This window comes from Pongo pygmaeus, chromosome 17 (genome assembly GCF_028885625.2).
Source record: "Pongo pygmaeus isolate AG05252 chromosome 17, NHGRI_mPonPyg2-v2.0_pri, whole genome shotgun sequence".
Lineage (NCBI taxonomy): Eukaryota > Metazoa > Chordata > Mammalia > Primates > Hominidae > Pongo > Pongo pygmaeus.
The window spans coordinates 65,195,258-65,220,181 of NC_072390.2; the positions used below are offsets into that span (position 1 = coordinate 65,195,258).

General features: G+C 40.6%; 1 protein-coding gene across 1 annotated transcript; it reads left to right on the forward strand.

Moving 5' to 3' along the window:
- The first annotated feature begins 390 nt into the window (after nt 1–390).
- Nucleotides 391–20,463, forward strand: SKA1 (spindle and kinetochore associated complex subunit 1). Its single transcript, XM_054460775.2, has 7 exons — nt 391–630; nt 1,204–1,302; nt 5,527–5,651; nt 7,533–7,630; nt 10,303–10,440; nt 16,191–16,360; nt 17,162–20,463. The coding sequence occupies exons 2-7, from the start codon at nt 1,215–1,217 to the stop codon at nt 17,308–17,310; spliced, it is 768 nt and encodes a 255-aa protein (XP_054316750.1). The 5' UTR covers nt 391–630; nt 1,204–1,214; the 3' UTR covers nt 17,311–20,463.
- Nucleotides 20,464–24,924: the final 4,461 nt, after the last annotated feature.

Genomic DNA, 24,924 nt, shown 5'->3' on the forward strand with positions numbered 1-24,924 from the left:
CAGAGGCTGTAAGACCCAGAAGACAGGGTCACTGTTTCTTCTACACTAACTTGGCTGCTCTTTAGAATTTTCTGGGGTGTTTTTATAAATACTAAGGCTTGTGCCTCATTTCCCCAGCGTCTGATTTCACCGACTTGGGGTGTACTCTAGGCACTGAGACTTGTAATAGCTGCCCCTAGTGACTCTAAGGTGCAGCACATGTCGAAGTCCACATCTTGGCGACTCCAGGTCCCTGGCTGGGCTGCGGTCAAGACTGCATGGCCCACTAAAATCTTCCGGGACTGGTTAGCGCGGGAAGTGCACCTCCGGGGCATCCTTTCGTCCGGAAGCCCCGCCTTCGCTCTCGCCCCGCCCTTCCCTGGCTCGGCCACGCCTCCTTCCCGCCCAGCTGTGGCCCCGGATGACGCAAACCGGGAACAGCGGCTGAGCCTGCGCTTCGGAGGCATGGATGTGCGCCTGCGCTGCACCAGGGCCCGGCGGGCGGTTTGAATTTTGCTCACGGAGTCACGTCTCACCATCCCGGGCTTCCAGCGGAGACTGCGGTATCCGCGGCTGGAGACCCAGCGGCGAGTAGCCTTTTGCTCCCGGACGGACTCGAGGTTGAGGATCCTGCCTTCGGAAGCGCCCGAGGTAGCTGCTTGGCGGCTGGGGGCCGCGCCGGGCGTGGGGGAGGACGGGGCTGGACGCTGGGGTGGATGCTTTAGACCCTCCCCTTCTCTCTCACCCGCGGAGTGGGTGGGAAACTGGTTCTTTCCCATTTCTCTGCCTCCTTACCGATCCCAAACTGTAAAGCCCCAACCCCTCACAGCACAGGAAAAATGATTACCTGGGCCCATTTATTTGACAGTGTAACACATTTTTTAAAAATGTGTCCGTATTTTGCGTGTTTAAAGAAAATACCAATGTTGTCTTTATATATAAATAGTGCGTTTGTCCTCCTGAATCCTTAAGGAAAGGACCCAGGCTTATCCCCTTTACCCTGGTTTGGGATCCATCGATGGCCTAAGGCTCTAAGACAGGTCAGGACGGTACCGTGGTTAGAAACTGAAGGTTGTAGAATTGAAAGAAATTGCTCTTGAATTTGTGTACTTAACCTTCAGAGACACGTGATTTACTTGACATTGACCATTCTTGGATTTCGAAAGTGAACAGAAATTTGTGTGGCTTTTGTTGTTACGAATATGTTTATATTTTTTTCTTCAGAGGCTTAAAGGATGGCCTCCTCAGATCTGGAACAATTATGCTCTCATGTTAATGAAAAGATTGGCAATATTAAGAAAACCTTGTCATTAAGAAACTGTGGTAAGTAAAACAGATTCCACTGACTTTGTATATATAAAATGCATTTTGATTATTCCACTCTGAATGATATCTTTGCTTGGTTAAGTGACTGCATCTTAGGTAATTTTAGATTTTGCATAACGATTTTTTAAATAGTCCAATGTCATTTTGAATATTGTGGAGGATACTAAAAATGTAAGGTACATTGAACAATGAACTGAATATTCATTAGAATTATTTACTTATGTTTTTCTGAGACATATAGGCCAATGGTGAGATTTGAAGGTTATGTGGCATCCATGGTTCTACAGCTAAATAGAGATACAGTCATGCGTTGCTTAATGATGGAGATGTGTTCTGACAAAAGCGTTACATGATTTGGTCGTTGTGCAGACATCACATCATAGAATGTACGTAAATGTACACACACCTAGATGGTACAGCCTACTACATATCTAGGCTATATAGCCTATTGCTCCTAGGCAACAAACCCGTATAGTACGTAACTGTACTAAATACACAATGGTGAGTATTTGTGTATCTAAACATAGAAAAGATACAGTAAAAGATTAAAAATGGAACACCTATATAGGCCACTTACCATTGATGGAGCTTGCAGAACTGGAAGTTGCTGTGGGTGAGACAGTGAGTGAATGTGAAGGCCTAGGACATCACTGTATACTACTGTAGACTTTATAAGTACTATACATTTATGCTACACTAAATTTATAAAAAATAAAAAACTGTCTTCTATAATACATTAACCTTAGCTTACTATAACTTTTTTACTTAATAAACTTTTTAGTTTGGCTTAGCTTTTTTATTTTCTAATAACTGCTTAAAACAAATACATTGTACAGGTGTACAAAAATATTTTTATATCTTTATGAGCTTTTTTTCCATTTTTTTTTAACTTTTTAAAATTTTTTTGTCAAAAGCGAATACACACACACACATTAGCCTAGGCCTATGCAGGGTCAGGATCATCAATATCTGTCTTCCACATTCACATCTTGTTCCACTAGAAGGTTGTCAGGGGCAGTACCACACATGGAGCAGTCATCTATGATAACAATGCCTTCTGGAATATCTCCTGAGGGACCTGCCTGAGGCTGTTTTACAGTTAACTTTTTTTTTTTAATAAGTAGAAGGAGTACACTCTAAAATAACAATACAAAGTATTGTATAGTAAATAACATAAACTAGTAACCATTTATTATCAATTATTATGTACTATACATAATTGTATGTGCTGTACTTTTATAATATTGGCATTATAGTTCGTTTACACCAGCATCACCACAAACATGTGAATAATGCATTGCACCATGATGTTATGATGGCTCCGATGTCACAAGGCAATAGGAATGTTTCAGCTCCGTTATAATCTCATGGGGCCACTGTCATATTTGTGGTCCATTGTTGACTGAATCACTGTTATGTGGCACATCACTGTATTAAAAGGCAAGTAAAAAAAACTGATGTAGAGCTCCATCGGGGTAAAAGTAGTTCATAACCCATCTTAGAGCCTGCTTTGGAGGAAGCTTATTACTCTATATCACTGGGAAATAACTAATTGAAAATGAAATAAATTATTTAAGCATCCATGAACTTGGAGATTGTAAGTATCTTTGAAAATATTTTGACGTGCTGAAATTGGATGATGCAATGAAAGTTCAGAGAAACAGATGATCCTTGTCAAATCTAAAATGTTGTTTAAAGAATTATATACTCCCTAACCTTATCTGGGAGGGTAAAGGTTTATTGGCAGACAGAATTCCATGTGCTGGGAAGGTTGTGTTGAACTTGTATTGTAGTTTGTATTATGAATTGGTATTTTAAAAACTTTCTCAAATATGAAATTATAATGTTAGATAGGCCGTTTCGAATTATACCTCCCCTCTCAGGGACCTTGATATTCTCAGTCCTATATTGATAACTACTAATAAAAGAGCCTTATACATTTTACAGTTTATGGTTCACATACTCTGGAAAGTTAAAGCTAAAGGGACTGTGGGTTCATCTTAAGGAGCTCCCTCACTTCACACCTGAGGAAACTGAGACTCTTGGAAGTCAGGTGGCTGGCCCAGGTCCCTCAGCTTATGAGTACTTGGTTGGGCCACAGTTTCTGTTTCTTGATTCCCATGTTAGTACTCTTTCTATTTTGTTGCCATTTTTATTGAAGTAATTTGTAAGAGACTTTTAGATGTTTAATAATTAGTCTTGTTTAAATTCACTTTCTGAGGTTGTGATTACTCATGAATAAACAAATATAATTTGGAGATCTATAAAACTATCAAGCCTTGAATTCACATGACCCACCAAAGCATAGGCCTGGCTGAAGCAGTCAGACCCATTAGATCCCTACACAGTTGTAAACTGTCATTTTGTATGGGGGGAGAATAATTTGTGTGGCTCCATAGCCTATAAAATATAGTCTGGTAGTTTGTTTGCTACTTTGGCTTCTGTAACTGACTAGATTACTACATAAAAACCAGTGGCCAGACACACACCTGTAATCCCAGCACTTTGGGAGGCTGAGGCAGGCGGATCGCTTGCACTCAGGAGTTTGAGACCAACCTGGTAACATAGTAAGACCCCGTCTCTACACAAAATAAAAAATGAGCCAGGTGTGGTGGCGCTTACCTGTAGTCCCAGCTATTCAGGAGGCTGAGGCAGGAGGATTGCTTGATCCTGGTAGGTTGAGGCTGCGGTGAACTCTGATGGTGCCACTGAACTCCAGCCTGGGTGACAGAGCAAGACACTGTCTCAAAAAAAAAAAAAAAAAAAAAGTGGTAAACGACACCCTAAAATTTAGGTGACTAAAAGTTGAGATACCAGTATATGGAGAAGAAATACTGTGTTCAACTAATTCTACTGAAATTATTCTCAGAGACATCATCAGTACTCTCATTTACTTATTAATTTGTTTTAGTTGTTATGAGCTGAATGTCAAATGCAAGTAGCGTTGCTCTATTAGATAGAATGATATACTCCTCATGATGATGATGAATGGCAGTTAGCATTTACTATTAGGTTCTACACGCAGGGCTAAGCCCATCTTATATGTACTTTCACCTATCTTCACAGTAATGAGGTAGGTACTTGGTGTCCCCGACTTCAGGCCTTCTACCTGGTTCACTCTACGCCTCCTTAATCTACAGATATTGCCAAAGTCTGCTTTTACTTATGTGTATGTCATTGTTAGATTGCTGGAAATGCAGATGGGAAGCTTCAATTATGAAGGTAGTTTTTCTTTTGTGCTTTTAACCTGCCCTTAAATTTTTTAAAAAACTACTTCTTTTATTTCTAGGGAGGAAGGGACTCTGATTTTCTCATCCATCTCAAATCTCTGAAAGTTGCTAGAGAGGGGTGCTAGGAGGTGGGATTGGGACTATGAGAATATACTACTTTATAGATGTCTTATGTTTGTTTTTGCCAGGTACCCAGGGTTATCACCAGCTTGTGACTTTTTATGTTACTTTGTCTGCTTAGGGGTGGTTTTGAATAGTGTGGATAGTGTTAATATGAATTCCAAATCCATATTACAAATTCTGAAAGAGAGTTTCACCTCAACCTCACTCCTACCCCTTCCACACACACACTGAAGGGCCTGTCTAAAACATAAGCTTTTTTCTCTGGTGAGTGATTACAACTTTCACCGAAAATATATTCATGAAGAAGAGTCCTAGCCTCATTTGAGATTCTCACTCCCAACACCCTGTGTTTTAAAGCCCCAAAACCTTGGATCTTATCCCTATTAAAATCAAATATATTCCATTGCTGAGATTGAAAACCTCCTGTCCAGCATTGCTCCACACTCCTCAGATTAGGGCTGCTGCAGCCCCAGCTCACACACCCTGCCTGGTATGAGGAGGAACCACAGTTCCCTCTTTATATTGGAACCCTTGGAAATTTGCCTTTTTCTCATGAAAGCTTAGCTGTGGACGTAGAAGGATGCTTGTTTTACCTAGCATTTCTAAGTGTTTTAATAAGTGGAGGAATTTGCCAGAAACCAAAGACGCGGGGGAGACATTGTCCTTGCCTCTCCCCTCCTTCTGTTCCGTACTACTTAGAAATGAGGTCTCAAGATAGTCCATGGAGTCAGTTTCTAGGGGCTAAAGCAGTAGACCTTTTTCCACCCCTCTCTACGGTACAGCTATCTGTTCCAAGAGTTCGCATGAGTACTTGTAGCTACTCCTTTTCTATACACTTTGTTTTCTATTTTATTTTTGTTTATAACAGGCCAGGAACCTACCTTGAAAACTGTATTAAATAAAATAGGAGATGAGATCATTGTAATAAATGAACTTCTAAATAAATTGGAATTGGAAATTCAGTATCAAGAACAAACCAACAATTCACTCAAGGTAATGTTTCTCTAATGAGGAAGCAGTAAAAAAGGCAATACATACAAACTCCCTAATCAATAAGTAATTCTTAAGGATGCTTTGTTTATAATGTTTTTGGTTTATAAATTATTAATGGTACAGTATGCCATTTATGTTTTATTTTCCTAGTATAATGGAATTTGGAGCTCCACAGCTACTTCTTTCTGCTGATGGCCAGTGGAATTCAACTTTACTAGAAAGGAGAGTTTGCTAATAATTCTTGGTAGCTTTAATTTAAACAATGATGTTCTAGTAGAGTGGTATGTAAAGAACACCTGCTTTAGGTGAGGAGATACGGATTCTTGCCTTGGTGGTCCTTGGTACTCTCTGCCACCCTGAGAAAGCTATTTTACCTGTTGGGGTTTCAAGATCCTCATTTGAAAAAATAATGGATCATATTGAACTGTTTCTTAGCTCCCTTATATGTCTATATTTCTATATTTTTATAAAAGGTAATGTAAGGGTTCTCAGGTAAAGAAAAACTTGAGCCTCATTCACATGCACATTTTATTCTAAACAAGCCTTCAAATTGACTTCAGCTAGTAAAAGTACTTGTGCACTTCCTGATGGGGAAATAATCTGTACCATAATTATCTCACGTTGTTAGAGCTGGGGAATTGCTCAGTGGGATTGAACAAGGGACCTCCCTGACCCCATTCAGCTTTATAATCCTTAAGGTCTGTAAAGATTGTTCAGCTATAGGAATGGGCATGATTATGCCTATCACTCTATTAGTCAAAATGGAATTGGTATCCATGAATGTCATTCACCTCTTCAAGGAAAAGACATTATATAAATTCAAAACAGAAACCAATACCGGCATTTCAGTTCTAACCTGCCCAATAATGTCCAGGGTTAGGTGTGGGCCTACAGAATGCTCAACTCAGAACTGAAGGCTATTTGGAATTTCTGTTCACATTGTGATTGGGAGCCAGATGGCAGGAATCCAAAGGCACAAAATATTTTCCTTATTAAAATGTGTATGAGTTCATAGCCTCAAGTTGTAGTAAAAGTTAGAGACCAAAACACCCCAGCTATCAAGTAGAAATTTTCATTAAGCTGGCAGGTAGCCCACAGTGGAAGTCATCCTAAAGCAGCATCTCATGCTTGCCAGCTGGGTATATTACCACGCTGTGATAATACGGTTGCTGTTACACAGGTAACACTGGGGAGCATTTGATAAGCCAACAAAAGCAATTTATGAGAATGAAAAACATAAGTTCTTTGTATATTTCTTAGTTATCTCCCAAGATTAAAGTATTTGAGAAAGACTTAACTTTAGTCCTGCTTTGTAATTGCAATGTGATTATAGTGATTGTTCTCTGAAAAAAATCCAGTAGAGAAAAATATTACCACCATCCAAAAACAGCTCTAGAAACCAATTTTTTATTGCTGGATTCGTTGCTTTTTCACTTCATTCTGCATTTTCGGTACTCTAGTCAATGTGATTTTTTTTTTTTTTTTTTTTTTTTTTTTGAGACGAGCCTTTCTCTGTCGCCCAGGCTGGAGTGCAGTGGCACGATCTCAGCTCACTGCAGCCTCCTCCTCCCAGGTTCAAGCAGTTCTCCCCCCTCAGCCTCCTGAGTAGCTGGGACTACAGGCGCGTGCCACCATGCCTGGCTAAATTTTTGTATTTTTAGTAGAGACGGGGTTTCACAGTGTTAGTGAGGATGGTCTCGATCTCCTGACCTCGTGATCCACCTGCCTTAGCCTCCCAAGGTGCTGGGATTACAGGCATGAGCCACCGCGTCCAGCCACAGTCACTGTGATTATGGTTCACTGTTTTCCCTGCTCTTTAGAATATCTTAAAACACACATGGGGAGGACAGAGACTTATTTGTGAGCATTTTTAAATTTTAGGAACTCTGTGAATCTCTTGAAGAAGATTACAAAGACGTAGAACATCTTAAAGAAAACATTCCTTCCCATTTGCCTCAAGTAACAGTAACCCAGAGCTGGTAAGTGTATTTATAATTATTCTTGCTATCTGGATTTATAAACCCATGAAAACAAGTTCTTCAAAGCCTTTTGTTCTTTCATAAACTTGCAGTTTTGTCAGCGATGATCTAGTTTTTTGTCACCTATACTAAAAACAGTATTTCCATGTTCACCAGTTTTCTTATCTTGGTGTCTCTGAGGAAAATCTAACACTTCTTTCCCAGTTTGCCAAGGGCAAGTCTCTCTAGCCTCTCTTTTTTCACTCGCTCACTCGATTTCTTTCCCTGAGAGCAGTTTGTCAACTGACGTTTGTTCCTTGACATTTTAGGCAGGTTAATTTTTTGTTATGAGAATAGGACATTGAGTAGTGTTCTTGATCTCTGCCTACTAGATTCTGGTAGCATCCCTCCATCCCACCCATTCATGACAATGAAAAATGTCTCCAGACATTGCCAAATGCCTCTGAGGGCAAAGTCTTCCCCGACCATTGAGAACCACTGCCTTTGGGTAAAAATAAGCTTAAGGAAGTTACCATTTTAAAAATAGCTAAAGAGGCTGGGCACAGTGGCTCACACCTATAATCCTAGCATTTTGGGAAGCCAAGACAGGCAGATTGCTTGAGCCCAGGAGTTTGAGACTAGCCTGGGCAACATGGTGAAACCCCATCTCTGCTAAAAATACAAAAAACTAGCCAGACACAGTGGCACACCCCTGTAGTCCCAGCTACTCAGGGAGCTGAGGCGGGAGGATTGCTTGAGCCTGGCAGGTCAAGGCTGCGGTGAGCCCTGATGGTGCTACTGCACTCCAGTCTGGGTGACAGAGTAAGATCCTGCCTCAAAATAAATAAATAAAAGCCAAAGGAACCGTAAGGTTAGCTCTTTTTTCCCCTCAAATGTCCATCCTCTCTCTCTCTCTCCCCCCTTACAAGGTGTGTCTGTGCTTCGGCTTTTTCCCTGAGGCCCTAACACCTGGCTTTTGGCTGTCATTGCCACCACACCTAGGGTGGTTGAAGGTCACGAAGAGGTCAAAAATCCCTCGTCAGCCCTGGTTCTACTTCTAAGATTTCATTTTGCATACCACCTTTTTGTTTTTGAAATTCTGTTTTCTGCACTGCCACTGTGCTTTCTTAGTTGTCAGCCCACTTCTTTGACTTGGCTGCCTCCTTTTCCTCTCCCCTCTTTTAAATTATAGATCTCTCCTACCTGCTTTACTCATTCTTACCAAACTTCACTGTTAATGCTCTCAAATGTCCAGCTCTAGCCTTGATATGACATCTAGTTCCAGCGATTTAATGGCCTGCTATTTTCTCCTCAAACTTTGCATCTCGAAGACCTGGCTCTCTTGTTACCCACATATCCTCCCATCACCTCGGTGAGGACTTGTCATCTTTATCCTGTCTTGCTGTTTCTCAGCCATTACCCATCATTGGACATCCAGCAAGAATTTGATCAGGGGAATAGGAGGAATTTTCTTCTAAGCTCACTATGGCCTAGCTTCAACTCTCAGGGATAGGTGAGAGCAGAACCTTTCTGTAGGTGAAAATGGTTATTTTCAGCTGATAAACACAGCAGGGCATAAGGGAGCCAATCAGGTGCTTCCTCAACATATGGTCAAGACAAGTTCAGGTACGATTCAGCCAGTCTCACAGTGGAATCTCATATGTTAGGATTCACAGAAGGATTATGGTGCATTGGGCATCTTTATCTTGACAGTGTGCAGCATGACCGAGTCACACCACCTCAGTGAGGCTGGTTGCCATCTGTGTCTGGCATTGGACTGTCATCTTGGGATCTCGCTTCCTGTCTTTCTGAGGATTCCCTTGGCTTGCTCCTGAGGCCATCCTCCCACTCATAATTCCAGGGCTTTGCTTAACTTCTAAGCTTTACATTATGTTACATTTCTTGTTACCTTTTTATTATACAAATAATACATGTTGCTAGAAAGTGTTTGTTGTCAGAAAATAAAACTCATCTGTAATTCTACCAATAAGAAATATTACAGGTATTTCTTATACCTGTTATTATGTGTAGTTATAGCAGCCCCCTACTGTTTCTTATATTTGGTGTTGTCTTTCCTATGTCTTGACTTGCTGCTGGCGACATCCCTGGCAGTTAAGGAACCTAGAAGCTATAGTGTGTTTCTAGACTTTGTTTGCTAGTGGGACAGGAGCTATATTAGTAAGCTTCTCACTCGCTCTAAATGTTGGGCAGATAGAATCCAGGGGTGACCCGTGATCATTGCTGGCAACTAAAATGACCGCAATACACAGGGACTGACATGAGCAACCATCAGGATAAATTAGAATAAATAGAAGTGTAAGATAACTGATGTTTCCAGATTCAGAGTTAGGGATGTCAGGAAGACAAGCTGTTAAGGGGTTAAGAGAAGCTATTAAGCCGTAAAGCTGTTAACTTACTGACTTTGAGGAGCTGGTGGGACAACTGAAGAAGATATCATGTTACACATAAATAAATATAGCTATATTACTGAAGATTTGGGAACTTAATTTTTCAACATTTCCTTCACTGTTCAGATGTTCATGAACAGTAAACATAGGGATAGAAAAAAGTGTTGGCAATAAGATTATAACAGGATGAGTTACGTATTTAATATTATTTTCAGTTGGGAAAACTGTCAGTATGCTGCTTATTTCTGACAATTGCCTGTATGTATGTACATCTGTATTCTGTAGTGTTAAGGGATCAGATCTTGATCCTGAAGAACCAATCAAAGTTGAGGAACCTGAACCCGTAAAGAAGCCTCCCAAAGAACAAAGAAGTATTAAGGAAATGCCATTTATAACTTGTGATGAGTTCAATGGTGTTCCTTCGTAAGTATTTAAGATAAATAATGTTCAACCGCTTAACAAACATAAATGATCGTTTAAATCATAAAGCTTAATTATATTAATTGTAATATGCTATGTTCAAATATGGATCTTTTTAAAAAGTTTCACATTATACTATGAAAATGCAGTAAATTTTTTGAAGATTTTTGTTGTAAAACCCCTTCATAGAGAGATCTAGAGATGGATCAATTCATTGCTTAAGTCCTCTCTTGGACCTTTTTGTGTTACAGATTTACCAATCATATTATAGAAGTAGCCTCAGTTTTGTGGTAATTTTAAGGAAATTGAGTGTGTTGTGTAGAATTGAGAATGAGAATGGACAATGCTGTGTTTGGTTTCCGTTTGTGCATTGCACCCCGCGCTTGTTTGAGCCTGTGCTATATTCCAGGCCTTGGGTCACTCAGAACAGAGGAATGAATAAGACAAAATGCTTCCCCCAGAGGGGGGTCTCCCTTGTCTCTTACATATGGCAATAATGGGAAACCAATTATGAAAATCAACATTTTTAAACTCATAATTCCAGGGCTTAGCTTAACTTCTAAGCTTCATGTTATGTTACATTTCTTGTTACCTTTTTATTATACGAATAATACATGTTGCTAGAAAGTGTTTGTTGTCAGAAAGTAAAACTCATCTGTAATTCTACCAATAAATAAGATAGGCTATAGCTTTCCAGATTTTATTTGACTATACATATGTAACAGGTATTTCTTATACCTGTTATTATAGCAATGTAGTTATACTGTAAATACAACTTACTATCCTTTTATTGTGATAATTTTTCTATCATTAATAGTCATATAATATATAGCTATCCAGTAACTTATTGTAGCATTTCCTCATTACGTATTTGGGTTGACTTTATTGTTATAAATAATGGTACAATGAAATATCTTTTAGACAAGGCTGTTTTGCAGTTTTTTTATTTCCTTGGGATAGAGTCTTAGGAGGAGAGTCCCTGAGGCAAAGATCATGATTATTTTGCTTTCTAGAGAGTTTTTCATACCAGTTTGTTTTGGTTGTTGTTTTATTTAATAAAGTATGTTTCTTAGAACCTTTGTTAGGTTTACAGAAAAATTGAGCAGATAGTACAGTGTTCTCATACCGCTTCTCCCCTGCACACAGTTTTCCCTAGTAACAGAGCATTGGTATGACATATCTGTTACAGTTGTCAAACCAATACTGATACATTACTATTAACTACCATCCTTAATGTTAGGATTTATTCTGTTTTGTACCATCTATGGGTTTTGACAAATGCGTAATGTCATGTGTCTACCATTACGGTATCATACAGAAGAATTTCACTATCCTAAAAAGTTTCACTGTCCTAAAAGTGCCTTGTATCCCACCTCTTTCTATCTCCCACTGAACCCCAGAATCTTATATGGTTAGAGTCATACAGTATGTAGCCTTCTCTGACTGGCTTCTTTTACTTAGAAATAAGGATTTATGATCCCTTGTATCTTTTTGTGGTTTGATAGCTCATTTCTTTTTAACACTAAATAGTACTCCATTGTATGGATGTACTGGTTTGTTTATTCGTTCACCTATTGAAGCAATCTTAGTTCCTTCCAGTTTGGTGCAACTATTAATAAAGCTGCTAAAAACATTCATATGCAGGTTTCGTGTAGACATAAGTTTTCAACTCATTTGGGTAAATACTTAAAGGAGTGTAACTGCTGAATCATATAAGAGTATGTTCAGTTTTGTAAAAACCTGCCAATGGCTATACCATTTTGCATTCCCACCAGCAATGACGGAACATTCCTCTTGCTCCATATACTCTTTATCATTTGGTATTGTCAGTGTTCTGGATTTTAGCCACTCTAATAGGTGTATAGTGGTATCTATTTTACTTTACAATTCCCTAGTGACATTTGACACTGAGCATCTTTTCAGCAAGTACTACAGTCCTCCGCTCTACCAGCTGAGCTATCAAAGGGAGCGCTGAGCATCTTTTCATATTGATATACTTATTTTCCATTTGCATATCTTCTTTGATGAGGTATCTGTTCAGGTCTTGAGCCCCTTTTTAAAGTGTGTTGTTTGTTTTCTTCTCACTGAATTTTAAGAGTTCTTTGCATATCTTTCTTCCTCTCCTCTGGTATTCCCATTACCTGTGTGTATACTTTTTTTGATTGCCTCACAGTTCTTGGGTTTTCTGTTCTTTTTTGTATTTCTCTTTGCATTTTAGTTTGGGAAGTATCTATTGACGTTATCTATTGATGTATCTTCAAGTTCACTGATTCTTTCTTTAGCTGAGTCTAGTCTGCTGATGGAGCCCATCAAAGGCATTCTTCATTTCTGTTAGCGTTCTTTATTTCTAGCATTTCCTTTTGATTCTTCTGTAGAGTTTCCACCTCTGCTTTGTCTGTCTATTCTTGCATTTTATCCTTTTTCCATTAGAGTCCTTAGCATATTAAACATAGTTATTTGAGTTAGTGGTTTGATACTTCCAAAATCTGTCATTTCTCAATCTGCTTCTGATGCTTGTGATGCTCTCAGCCTGTATTTTTATCTTATGCCTAGTAATTTTTGTTGAAAGCTGGACAAGATGTATCTGGATAATAGGAACTGAAGTAAATAGGCTTTTAGTGTGAGATTTTATGTTGATATGTCTAGGAGCTGGGCTATGTTTAATGGTTGCTACTGTTGTAAATGTCAGAAGCTTCAATTTCTTCTAGTTCCCATTTCTTTTTTTTGTTTGTTTTGTTTTATTTTGTTTTTGAGATGGAGTCTCGCTCTGTCGCCCAGGCTGCAGTGCATTGGCACGATCTCAGCTCACTGCAAGCTCTGCTTCCTGGGTTCACGCCATTCTCCTGCCTCAGCGTCCGGAGTAGCTAGGACTACAGGCGCCTGCCGCCACCACGCCAGGCTAATTTTTTGTACTTTTAGTAGAGACGGGGTTTCACCATGTTAGCCAGGATGGTCTCGATCTCCTGACCTCGTGATCCGCCCGCCTCGGCCTCCCAGAGTGCTGGGATTACAGGCATGAGCCACCGCGCCTGGCCCTAGTTCCCATTTCTTTTGTCTCCTCTATTGTCTTTGGGTTTCCTTAGAAATTTTTTCTTAATAGATTCTGTGTCTTGTAGCTCACTAAGTGTTAGTTCACTAATACATTCCTGTAACCTTGTTGTAGTGGTGGTAAGGTGTTGGAGAGGAGAAGCATTCTATAATCTTATGATTAAATCTCAGGCTTTTTAGGGGTACTGCATCTCTGGCCTGTGACCTTCTAAGGTGTTTCCTAGCTAGACGGGGCTGAAATCGTCTAACTACCCTTTCCCTAGGTCAGATAAGGTTCTAGTCAAGTAGTTTTCCTTGAGGGCAGGTCTTTGTTTTGGATAACAGAACTGCTGTACTTTTCCCTGGCCTATTTCAAAATAATTACTTTTTCCCTCCTCTTGCTGATGCTCAAGAGAATTTTTCTCTGATCTTCATTTTGAAAACTTGGGGGGAAGGCAGAGGTGGATCCTGGAAGTAAAACTCATGGAAGTATGGGGGGCTCCCTAAACTGGATCCCCAGGAGTTTTTAACTCTCAAGCTATTCAAACTGAGCCTTAGCAGTTTGTCCGTTACTATTTAAATGTTCCTACAGTTACTCACTCCAGTGGCTTCTGTTCCTAGGAAGCTGTCATTCTCTGCATTTGTTTGTCTCTCCTGTTTTGGGGGCACTGTTTGGCCCTGTGACCGCAATTCTCTGAGAAGAATTACCAGCTTTCAGTTTGCTCTTGTTGTGAGGATGGGAGTGACAGTTTCCAAGCTCTTGACACATCAGAGTGCTACATACCAGTTTTTACTCCTGTTGGTAGTGTGTGAGAATGCCCAACCTAATCTCACACCTGCTAGTGTTACCTACTACTTAAAAATTGCTACCAATTAGCCACTTGAAAAATACCTGGCTCTTTCACAAGTCCAAGACTAGTCATGACGTTGACATTGCTCTTTAGTCTTTTTCTGGGGGGAGAGGGTCATTTTGTCATTTCCTTTACTTTTTTTTTTTTTCACTACTTTTTTTGTTTTTGAGACAGTCTCACTCTGTCCCACAGGCTGGAGTGCAGTGGCATGATCTCAGCTCACTGCAACCTCTGCCTCCTGGGCTCAAGCAGTTCTCATGGTTCAGCCTCCCAAGTAGCTGGGACCACAGGCGTGTGACACCACACCCAGCTAATTTTTCTATTTTTAGTAGAAACGGGGTTTCACCATGTTGGCCAGGCTGGTCTCAAACTCCTGACCTCAAGTGATCCACCTGCCTCGGCCTCCCAAAGTGCTGAGATTACAAGTGTGAGCCACCACACTAGCAGTCATTTCCTTTATTGACAGCTTTATTTTCATGAAAACTGTTTGATGCTCTGATGCTATTCAGCTTTGATCTTTGTTATTGTTGCTCATTGGCTGAGCTAACGTGAAGAGCAGATGGCTGTGACGAACAGTGGAGTAAAGGATTTTTGGAAAATGCTTCCATGAAGAGCTATTGGAAGGAAATTAGAATGGTCATGGTAGAGTATTCATTTTTCAACTAGGGGTTATTTAATGAATGAGAAATGAAGTTAGATTAGGGTAAAAAAATCATGTTTTCCAAGCATAGAGTTTTTATTTACTTTAAAACAAATGGTGCTGAGAGTAAAGTTAAAGTGGAAAACATTGAAAGAGATTAGGGATGACTATTGAGGAAATCAAGGTGGTAGTTGAGAAGATTTGAAGGAATACATAAGTGCATTGTGGAGAGCTGGGGTATAAGAGTTTGTAGAAATTGTGGTTAGAAAAAACAGGACAGCAAAAATGAATTTAGAAAAGAGAGGAATAATGAAAATGAGTGTTTTTTTGGAAATATGAACATTGTCTTTTAAATAAACTTCTATATCATTGTATCAAGGAAGTTTTGACTAGAAAGCTGCTACTTTGAATAGAAGTGAAGAACAGAGCTTAACCTACTGAACTTACAATTTGTTGAAGAGACAAATTGAAGCAGATCATTAAGTTTTGTTTTTGGTGTGTTCAAAACATTCAAAATTGAGAGTCTCCTATTTTTATATTATAAGACTCCATGGTGAGTGGGAGGACGGACAAGAGGGAGGTTGAAGAATATAATTCAGAGTGAAAGAGACAGTGCTCTAAGGGAACTTGAGCTAGGGCATAGAAAACATCATGGCTATGCTTTGGTTCTCCTCTGCCCAGGCAGCTTCCAGTCACTCATTCCTGTACATCCCCTACCCCATCAGTTCTCCTTTGTCTTAATTTTCATTGTCAACTTTGTTGTGGTCTTCTTTGTTGCCCTTCATCTTCCCTTCCTCCTCCTCCTTTTTTTCTCTTTCTTTCTCTGAACAAGTAATAGTTTTTGCATAGCACTGGAGTGCTATAAGTTGTATAATTTATTAATATTTAAGTTTTTCCTTTGCTCACATTTAAAAATGTTTAAATAAACTTATATGTTGCAGTTAATCAGTCCATTTGAATCAGAATTTGAGAGCTTATTTAAAATTATAATATCAGTTCTCCATAGGCAAACAATAGAGGTTAATAATTAGAGAAGGTAAGCACCGATATGTTGTCACCTCTATTTAATTATTCAGCTGTCTGGTTTATTTGGAAGTTGATATAAGATTGTTTTTATAAAGGGTACTGTAATACTTTGTACTATTGTACAAAGTCATCATACTTATATTTTTCAAGGAAAGTAATTTTGTATGATAATTCTTTAAAACAATAATTAGCCATATACTTTTTTACAGGTACATGAAATCCCGCTTAACCTATGATCAAATTAATGATGTTATTAAAGAAATCAACAAGGCAGTAATTAGTAAATATAAAATCCTACATCAGCCAAAAAAGTCTATGAATTCTGTGACCAGAAATCTCTATCACAGATTTATTGATGAAGAAACGAAGGATACCAAAGGTAAAATGGCAGCATATATGTGTGTACATGTGAACTGTTCAGAGTATAACTAAATCATGAGAAATGTAGCTAGTTCTAGAAAATTCTAAATCTAGAGTGTTAATTCCCAACCAGGAGCAGTTATCCTACCAGAGGACATTTTACCATGTCTGGAGACATTTTTGGTTGTTACAGCTGGGTGCTCCTGGCATCTAGTAGGTAGAGGCCAGGGATGCTGCTATAACAGCCGGCCGTGCACAGGATAGCACCCACAAAATGAATTCTCTGGCTCACAGTGTCTGTAGTGCTGAGCCTGAGAAACATTGCTTTAGAGTCTATTGTGAAACTATGCCCAATGTTTTAAGAAATTGAATAGTAATGATAACAGCTAGTCCTGTTGATATAGCTACTTACTATATGGCAGAGAGTGTGCCAAGAGCTTCAATCCTTACAACACCCATATCACTTACTATTATTACTCCCAATTTGCTGAATAGGCAAAGAGAGCTTAACTTACTTGTCCAAGGTCATCCAGTTAAATGATAGCACTGTTATGGGTTTTATTCTTATAACCACTATGTCATATTGCCTCTTGAAAAGTGAATTGTTCAAGCGATACCAACAGATAGCTAGTGACCTAATAAATATCATGCATGCAACTTCTGTTGATAGAATAATTATTATTTTAGCAAGAATACTAGTTCTTGGTTTTATTGGATACTAACAGTAAAAACAATACCATTCATATTCACAACTTAATGTATTAAAGACTCTTTTGCAAGTTGGCCTTATAAAAATTAGCACTAATATCTTTATTTTTAGGTCGTTATTTTATAGTGGAAGCTGACATAAAGGAGTTCACAACTTTGAAAGCTGACAAGAAGTTTCACGTGTTACTGAATATTTTACGACACTGCCGGAGGCTATCAGAGGTCCGAGGGGGAGGACTTACTCGTTATGTTATAACCTGAGTCCCTTGTGAACTTTTGAACATACCAACAGGGTATAGAGTATAGAGGCTATTTCTATAATTTTCTTATATATAATTTTTTTAACTTTCAATCTTTTTTGTTTCCTTTTTTTTTTTTTTGAGACAGGATCTTGCTTTGTCACCCAGGGTCTTGCTTTGTCACGCAGGCTAGAGTGCAGTGGTGCAAACATGGCTCACTGCAGCCTCAACCTCCCAGGCTCAAGTGATCCTCCCACCTCAGCCCCCTGAATAGCTGGGACTACAAGCATGCGCCACCATGCCTGGCTAATTTTTGTATTTTTTGGAGAGATGGGGTTTCACCATGTTGCTTAGGCTGGTCTTGAGCTCCTGAGCTCATACAATCCACCCTCCTCAGCCTCCCAAAGTGCTGGGATTACAGGCTTGAGCCACCACACCTGACCTATTCTTGTTTCTTCTAAAAATAAAACTCTTTTTGGATAAAGCTTATATATTTTCTTTTTTTTTTTTTTTTGAGACAGAGTCTTGCTCTTTTGCCCAGGCCAGACTGTAGTGGCGCTATCTCAGCTCACTGCAAACTCCACCTCCCGGGTTCACGCCATCCTCCTGCCTCAGCCTCCCGAGTAGCTGGGACTACAGGCACCCGCCACCAGGCCTGGCTAATTTTTTGTATTTTTAGTAGAGAAGGGGTTTCACCGTGTTAGCCAGGGTGGTCTCGATCTCCTGACCTCATGATCCACCCGCCTCAGCCTCCCAAAGTGCTGGGATTACAGGCGTGAGCCACCGCGCCCGGCTAAGCTTATATATTTTCAAGATTCACCTCCTCTCACCAAATATTTAACTACCTGCTGAATACGCCTCTGTTCTAGGCACATAATGGAACTAAAAAATGCTCCTGTCCAGTTTTTGTGTTGAGTGGACAATGCTGCAGACCCTAATAAGATTGGGTACAGATCGGTGTGCGCCTGTAGTCCCAGCTACTCAGGAGAATTGCTTGAACCCAGGAGATGGAGGTTGCAGTGAACGGAGATCACACCACTGCACTCCAGTCTGGGCAACAGAGCGAGACTCCATCTCAGAAAAAAAGAAAAAAAGATTGGGTACAGATGTGATATTGGAAGAAAAAGATCAAGATGATGAGGTTAGGATACCCAGGCCCTTTGGACTTAAAGATCACTAGTGTCTAAATTCCATCGATGGCATTTCAGTCTATAGGTAAACTTCCTGGAAGCTGGATTTGGAGACAGTTTATCATCTGATTATTGGGCTTTCCTGTAGGTACTCAGGGAGCAGCTTACCTGAAATGCATTTAGTGTACACCAGTCTGTAAACTTCAACCTGTAATGAAAGTGTAATAAATGTACATTGAGTTGATGTGATAATGTGATATAATAAGAAATACATATTTGATCTTCCTATCCAGTTCCTTGTTCAGAGCTCCTAAAACCCTTGTAATTTCCAAAGTGATGGAGTACATCTTTTGTTCTATATTTGGTCTTTGACCCCAGTTCCTGACACAAAGCTCCTAAATTCCTTTGAATTTCCTAGTGATAGGAGAATTTTTTGTTCCAGTGAGGTAACTCTTGATGGGCACCTGGATAACTCAGGATGGGGGCTGCTCACAAAGACCACATCATGATTGGAAGTTTCAAACTTTCAGTCTCCCACCTCCAGAGAGGGGAGAGGGGCTGGAGATTGAGTGAATAATCCATCAGGCCTATGTCAACAAGACATAATCCCTTAACTGTGGAGTTCAGGGAGCTTCAGGATTGGCAAACATTTTGATGTGCCAGGAAGGTGACACACACCAGCTTTATGAAGTCAGCAAGTCCTGTGCTCAGGACGCTTCTGGACCTTGCCCCAGGTACCCCTTCATCTGGCTGTTGTTCATCTGTATCCTTTGTAGTAGCCTTAAAATAAACTGGTAAACACAAGTAAAGCATTTCCCTGAGTTCTGTATTGCCATATCAAATTATCAAACCTGAGGAAGGGGTTGTGGGAACCCCCATGTGTAGCAATGTTGGACAGAAAGAAGTATGGGCAACCTGAGGACCTGCTAGTTGTGATTGGTGTTTGAAGTTGGGGACAGTTTTATGGAACTGAGCCCTTAATCTGTGGGGTCTGCATCAACTCTAGGTATTTAGTGTCAGAATTGAATTAAATATGGGATACTCTGTTGGTGTCTAGAGAGTTGGAAAATTGGTTGGGATGGGGAAAAAAACCCCACACATTTGGTGTCGGAAATATTATGTGAATGTAGTATAGAAGAAAACAGGCTTTTCCCTTTTTGATGAAAAAGATGATAAAATAATGTGTGGGTAGGTTGATAATAGTCAAGATAAATGGGTAATGGGATTGTAAGAACTTAGCCATGCTTCTCTCACGCACCTGGGGAGACTGGTCTATCTATGTCTGTGCCATCTGCTTGGCAGGCTTGTCCCTGTAGCAGAGAAAAAATGTGTCTCAACAAGCCTGTGGCCTGGTTAACACCATCACTGTGATGAACACACAGACACTGCATATTTACTGTTATCCTTTTGTTTTCCTTAATTTAAATACAGGCATGTTTAATTTTTCATGCCTCAACTTAAGTGAAAATAATGGCATTATTCTTTAAGTCTTGTTTGATTTTTGATATGGTTTGGCTGTGCCCCTACCCAAATCTCACCTTGAATTGTAATAATCCCTAAGTGTCAAGGGCAGAGCCAGGTGGAGATAATTGAATCACGGGGGTGGTTTTCCCCATGCTGTTGTCATGGTGTAGTTAATGAGCCTCACCAGATCTGATGGTTTTATAAATGGGAGTTCCCCTGCACAAGCTCTCTTGCCTGCTGCCATGTAAGACATAACTGGGCTCCTCATTCACCTTCCGCCATGATTGTGAGGTCTCCCCAGCCATGAGGAACTGTGAGTCCATTAAACCTCTTTCTTTTATAAATTACCTATTCTTGGGTATGTCTTTATTAGCAGTGTGAGAACAGACTAATACAATTTTTCTTTTTCTCTTCTCTTCTTCTCTTCCTTCTCCTCCTCCTTCTCCTCCTCCTCATTCTTCTCCTCCTTTTCCTCCTTCTTTTTCTTCTCCTCCTCCCCCTTCTCCTTTTCCTTCTCCCTCTCCTCTTCCTCCTTCTTCCCCTTCTCCTCCTCCTCCTCCTCCTCCATCTTCTCCTTCATCTTCTTCGTCTTTGTCTTCTTTTTTGTCTTTGTCTTCTTCTTCTTTGTCTTTATCTTCTTCTTCTTCTTGCCAGAATCTCACTCTGATGTCCAGGCTGGAGTACAGTGGTGTGATATTGGTTCACTGCCTCCACCTCCCAGATTGAAGCCATCATCCCACCTTAGCCTCCCAAACAGGTGCATGCCGCCATGCCTGGCTTTTTTTTTTTTTTTTTTTTTGTATTTTTTGTAGAGACAGAGTCTTGCTGTGTTGCCCAGGCTAGTCTTGAACTCCCGGGCTAAAGCAATCACCCTCGGCCTCCCAAAGTGTTGGGATTATAGGCATGAGCCACTGCACCCAGCCCATAGATGGTTTTAATAAGGATTCTGTGGTTATAAGAGTGTGGGATGTGCTTAGTTAAGTAAAGATAAGCAGATTTTATTATTGCATGACTTCTGAAGTCCTTCATCTTACCCATTTATTTTCTAAATCTCCAACAGAGACAGGCTGTGTAGTGGAGCACACATTCTACTTGTGGAGAGTTACTTCCATTACCTCTTTCATTATTTCTGAGGAATACATATTCACATCTCTGGGCATACTAATGCTCCATGAAATACGTTATGGGGACATAAAGCAACCTGACATAAAGCAATCTGTTTTGAAACCCCACTCATTTTTATTAATGAAATTTCATTACACAATCTTATTAGTAAATATATGTATGTAAAAGACATTTATTGAGGCAGTGTAATGGACTTTGGGGTGAGAAGGCTAACCAGAGTTCAAATCCTGGATATGCTACTGACACGCAGTACAAGCTTCAGTTAGTTAATCTCTTAGAACCACAGTCTTCTTATCTTCTGTAACAAGATAATCATGGCAGTCACCTGGTTGCCCTTGCTGACTCCACTTGGGGGTAGGAGGTGAGAGAAGTACTGGTGCAACTTGCGAGTGCAATTAAAGGGAGATGGATATCCTAAAAACCAGCCCAATTGAGGCAGGAAAATAGGGTCTGGAGGCAAGGAACATAAGGCTAATTCACATTTCAACTATGACAGGAAATTTCCTCTCCATAGGGTGTAGGCCAAGTAAATGATTTTATCACTTCATCCTCTTCATTTACATAGGGCATACCCCAAGTAGGGGGTATGTAAACTCCCCAAAATTCTGTTACGGGGACTTTGAGTCCCTATGCTCAGGCCCGCTCCCACACTGTGGAGTGTACTTTCATTTTCAATAAAACTATTTATTCCTTCCTTGCTTTGTGCGTTTTGTCCAATTCTTTGTTCAAGATGCCAAGAACCTGGACACCCTCCACCATTAACACGATGTCTGTTCAGCCACCAAGCTTGATAAAGTGCCCAATGACAGTGACACTACAGTGTGATATAGAGGAGAGGAGAGAGGGGAGCTAGTACAAGGATAGTCTGCATCCCATCTTTGGCAGGGCAAGTTCCTGCCAGATGTCTGAACAGCACATGGTCTCCTCCGCTTAAAGTGTCTTGCTGTGGATCCTGTGGACTGTGGTTTAAATATACGGCCAACCTCCTCCAGGAAGACTACCTGTTGGGCAAGGGTCCCCTGGGTGTAAGCTGCTATGGAAGGGATAAGACGGGGTTTCTTGCCTCGGGCTGTGCAAGGGAGGCCGCTGCTTAGAGGTAAGGAGAGGGCTGAAACCTGCTGTTGAGGTAGAGATTTCCTGAAAGAAAAGAAGGTAGCAATCACTTCATGAATAGTCACTATGTTCCCAGAAGGTCTGAGTCCTGAGGACCTTCCTCTGGAGCCTCAGTAAATTTACTTAATCTAAGTGGGTCCAGGTGCTGGGGTAATCACCTTTATCTTGTCTTCTGCTAAATCACGGAGGTTTGGGGAGTTCCTTCACACCCCCAAAAAACTTGTTTGTGGAGGCCAGGGGAGTTTCTTCAGACCCACAGTAAAACTTGTTTAATCGTAAGTGTGTCCTATTAAGAATTACTTCGTTATTTTGTCATGCTTTAAGGTCCAGGAAAGGCCAAGGCAAAACTCTTGGTGGGCTTTTGTTACATCCCAGCCTTTGTATAAGGGCACTAGCTTTTAATATTCAACTTAACCATTCAGTACTGAAACAGTTATTATGGAGGCCTGCATTAGTGAAACCTGGCCTGCCACAACTTAGGGAGAAAAGATTTTTTTGTCCTTCAACATTTTGATTATGATATATTTGGATGTTGATGGTCTTGTATTTGTCCTACTTGGAGTTCTCTGAGCTTCTTGATACGCGAATTAATGGTTTTTAATTAAATTTGGGAAGTTTTCAGCTGTTTCTTTTGTGTGTGTGTGTGTGCATGCTCCTTTTCAGAGGAGGTGCCAGTTGGGCTTCCTGGGTCGAGTTGGGGCTCAGAAAGCTGTGAAACTCACTCATTTCCTGCATCAGGACTGACTTTGGTCCTGGATGAATAATACTGAAGATATATGCTTAAAATATTCCTAACATCAGAATTTGTGCCTGCGTTTTCTTCCCCAAGAAAGCTATAAACAGCGAAAATCTTGATGTAAGCTTCCCTGTGTCCTCTCTCCCTCTCTCCCTTCCCCCTCCCCTGAAACTAAAAGGAATGTTAAAAGCCTGTTTTTCTGGACCCGCAGAGGCAGACCGTATCTATGCTCCCAATTCCAATTCCTTTTAAACACAATTTGTAAACTCCTATGAGATCCTGTCTCCTTTGCCATGCCGCTGCAATGTCATAAAGTAGATAAAACTTGTTACAATTCTGGATTTCCTCAAGATCTGAGACATGTTCATTGTCTTTGTTTCTCGCTCTGGTAACATCTTCCCGCGGCACGTATTTCCCGCCTTAAAGAGTTTAAAAGGTGATCGAAAAATCTAACACTGGCTACCTGTTCGGGACCTCTTCCACGCTGTAGAAGCTTTGTACTGTCACTGCTCAATAAAGCCTACAGCTTTTTTTTCTCTCGGTCTGATCCGTGTCTCTCTCTTGCCGCAGGCTGCCACCACACCAATTCTTTGGCGTGGCTAAGGCAAGAACCTTTTGGTGTTACACTTTCTCTCCACTCCTGTACTTGCATTACAAATATGTTGGTGCACTTAATGGTGCCCCGCTTTTCTCTGAAGCTCTGCTAATTTGTCTTTATTTTCCCTCCTATTATTTCTATTCTTTCTCTGTATTTTTCAAATATATGATCTCTATTGATCTATCTTCAAGTTTGCCGATTATTTCTTTGGTTCCTGTTTTTGTGCTTTTAAATTCCAGAATTTTCATTTGGTTCTTTCTTAGAATTTCTATCTTTGTATTGATATTCTGTATTTGATGAGACATTGTCACTAGGCTTCCTTTAAACATGGTTCCCTTTAGATCTTTGAACACATGTATAACAGCTGCAGTGACTTGGCTGAGCTAGTTCAATGATTTGACTATCTTCTTTCCTGATCTTCCCATTAAGCTTCTGGCAGGTCGGCCCCTGTTGGTATCTCACCTGGCTGTTAGCCTCCGCTAATTGCTAGGTGATTGGTCTATTGTTCTTGACAGTGTCCTGGGGCATAAATTGCTCTACAGTCTGATTCAGTTGAAGTCAAGCTCCTTGGCAGGGGCAGGGATTGCCAGTCTTTGAGACTTGCTTCCACCCCGTGGACTGAACCTCTGTAGTATGGAGTAGGAGCTGGGGGAAAAGGAGGAACAGTTTTTCACCAGCTGCCCCATCCAGATCCTGTCTATGGAGCAGGAGCCATGGATGTGGGGTAGGGAGTAGCATCAGGAACTGGTATCATCAGCCACCTATTTCTCCGCTGTGATTTGCAAGGAACTAGTTTTTCAGTCTCCCTTACCAAATGGCTTCTGGCTGGGTTTAGCCAATAGGAAGTGCTAGTGGAAGATTGGCATGTTGGAGAGGGGGAGAAGCCAGAAATTTCATCCTCTCTCACTTTGCTTTGGGTTGGTATCCTTGGCAGGCTGTGTCTCCTCTGTGTCACTGACTACTCCAACCAGCCCTCTTTTTGTGGTTCCATTTCCCATTGGGCAATGGGAAATCATGCAGTGTAATTCTCCACTCTGTAGGCTGAAAGTATAGTTGTAGCTTTATCTGGATGGCCTGGCAAATAGCCTCTAGTGATACCACTTTCTCCCATAATCTTTTCTGTCTTAGTGTTCCCAGACCACACTGAGGGCCAGGCTGCTATTTCTTGTGGCCCAACAACGAGACGCAGATGGACTGGGGAGGAAGAGAGTTTTTATTTCTGCAACCAGTTACATGGAGAAGGCCTGGAAATTATCACCAGACAAACTCAAAATTACAAAATTTTCCAGAGCTTATATACCTTCTAAGCTATATGTCTATATGTAAGTGTGCATTCATCTAAAGACATAAGTGGTTAACTTCTTTTAATCTATACCTAAGTTCTGAGTCTTGAAACCTTCCTCTGGAGCCTCAGTAAATTTGCTTAAACTAAATGGGTCCAGGTGCTGGGGTAATTACCCTTATCTTGTC

Coding starts and splice junctions, on each gene's coding strand:
- SKA1 (XM_054460775.2), top strand. CDS start 1,215: ATGGCCTCCTCAGATCTGGAACAATTATGCTCTCATGTTAATGAAAAG. Junction 10,441..16,190: donor GAGTTCAATGGTGTTCCTTC/GTAAGTATTTAA, acceptor ACTTTTTTACAG/GTACATGAAATCCCGCTTAA. Junction 16,361..17,161: donor AGAAACGAAGGATACCAAAG/GTAAAATGGCAG, acceptor CTTTATTTTTAG/GTCGTTATTTTATAGTGGAA.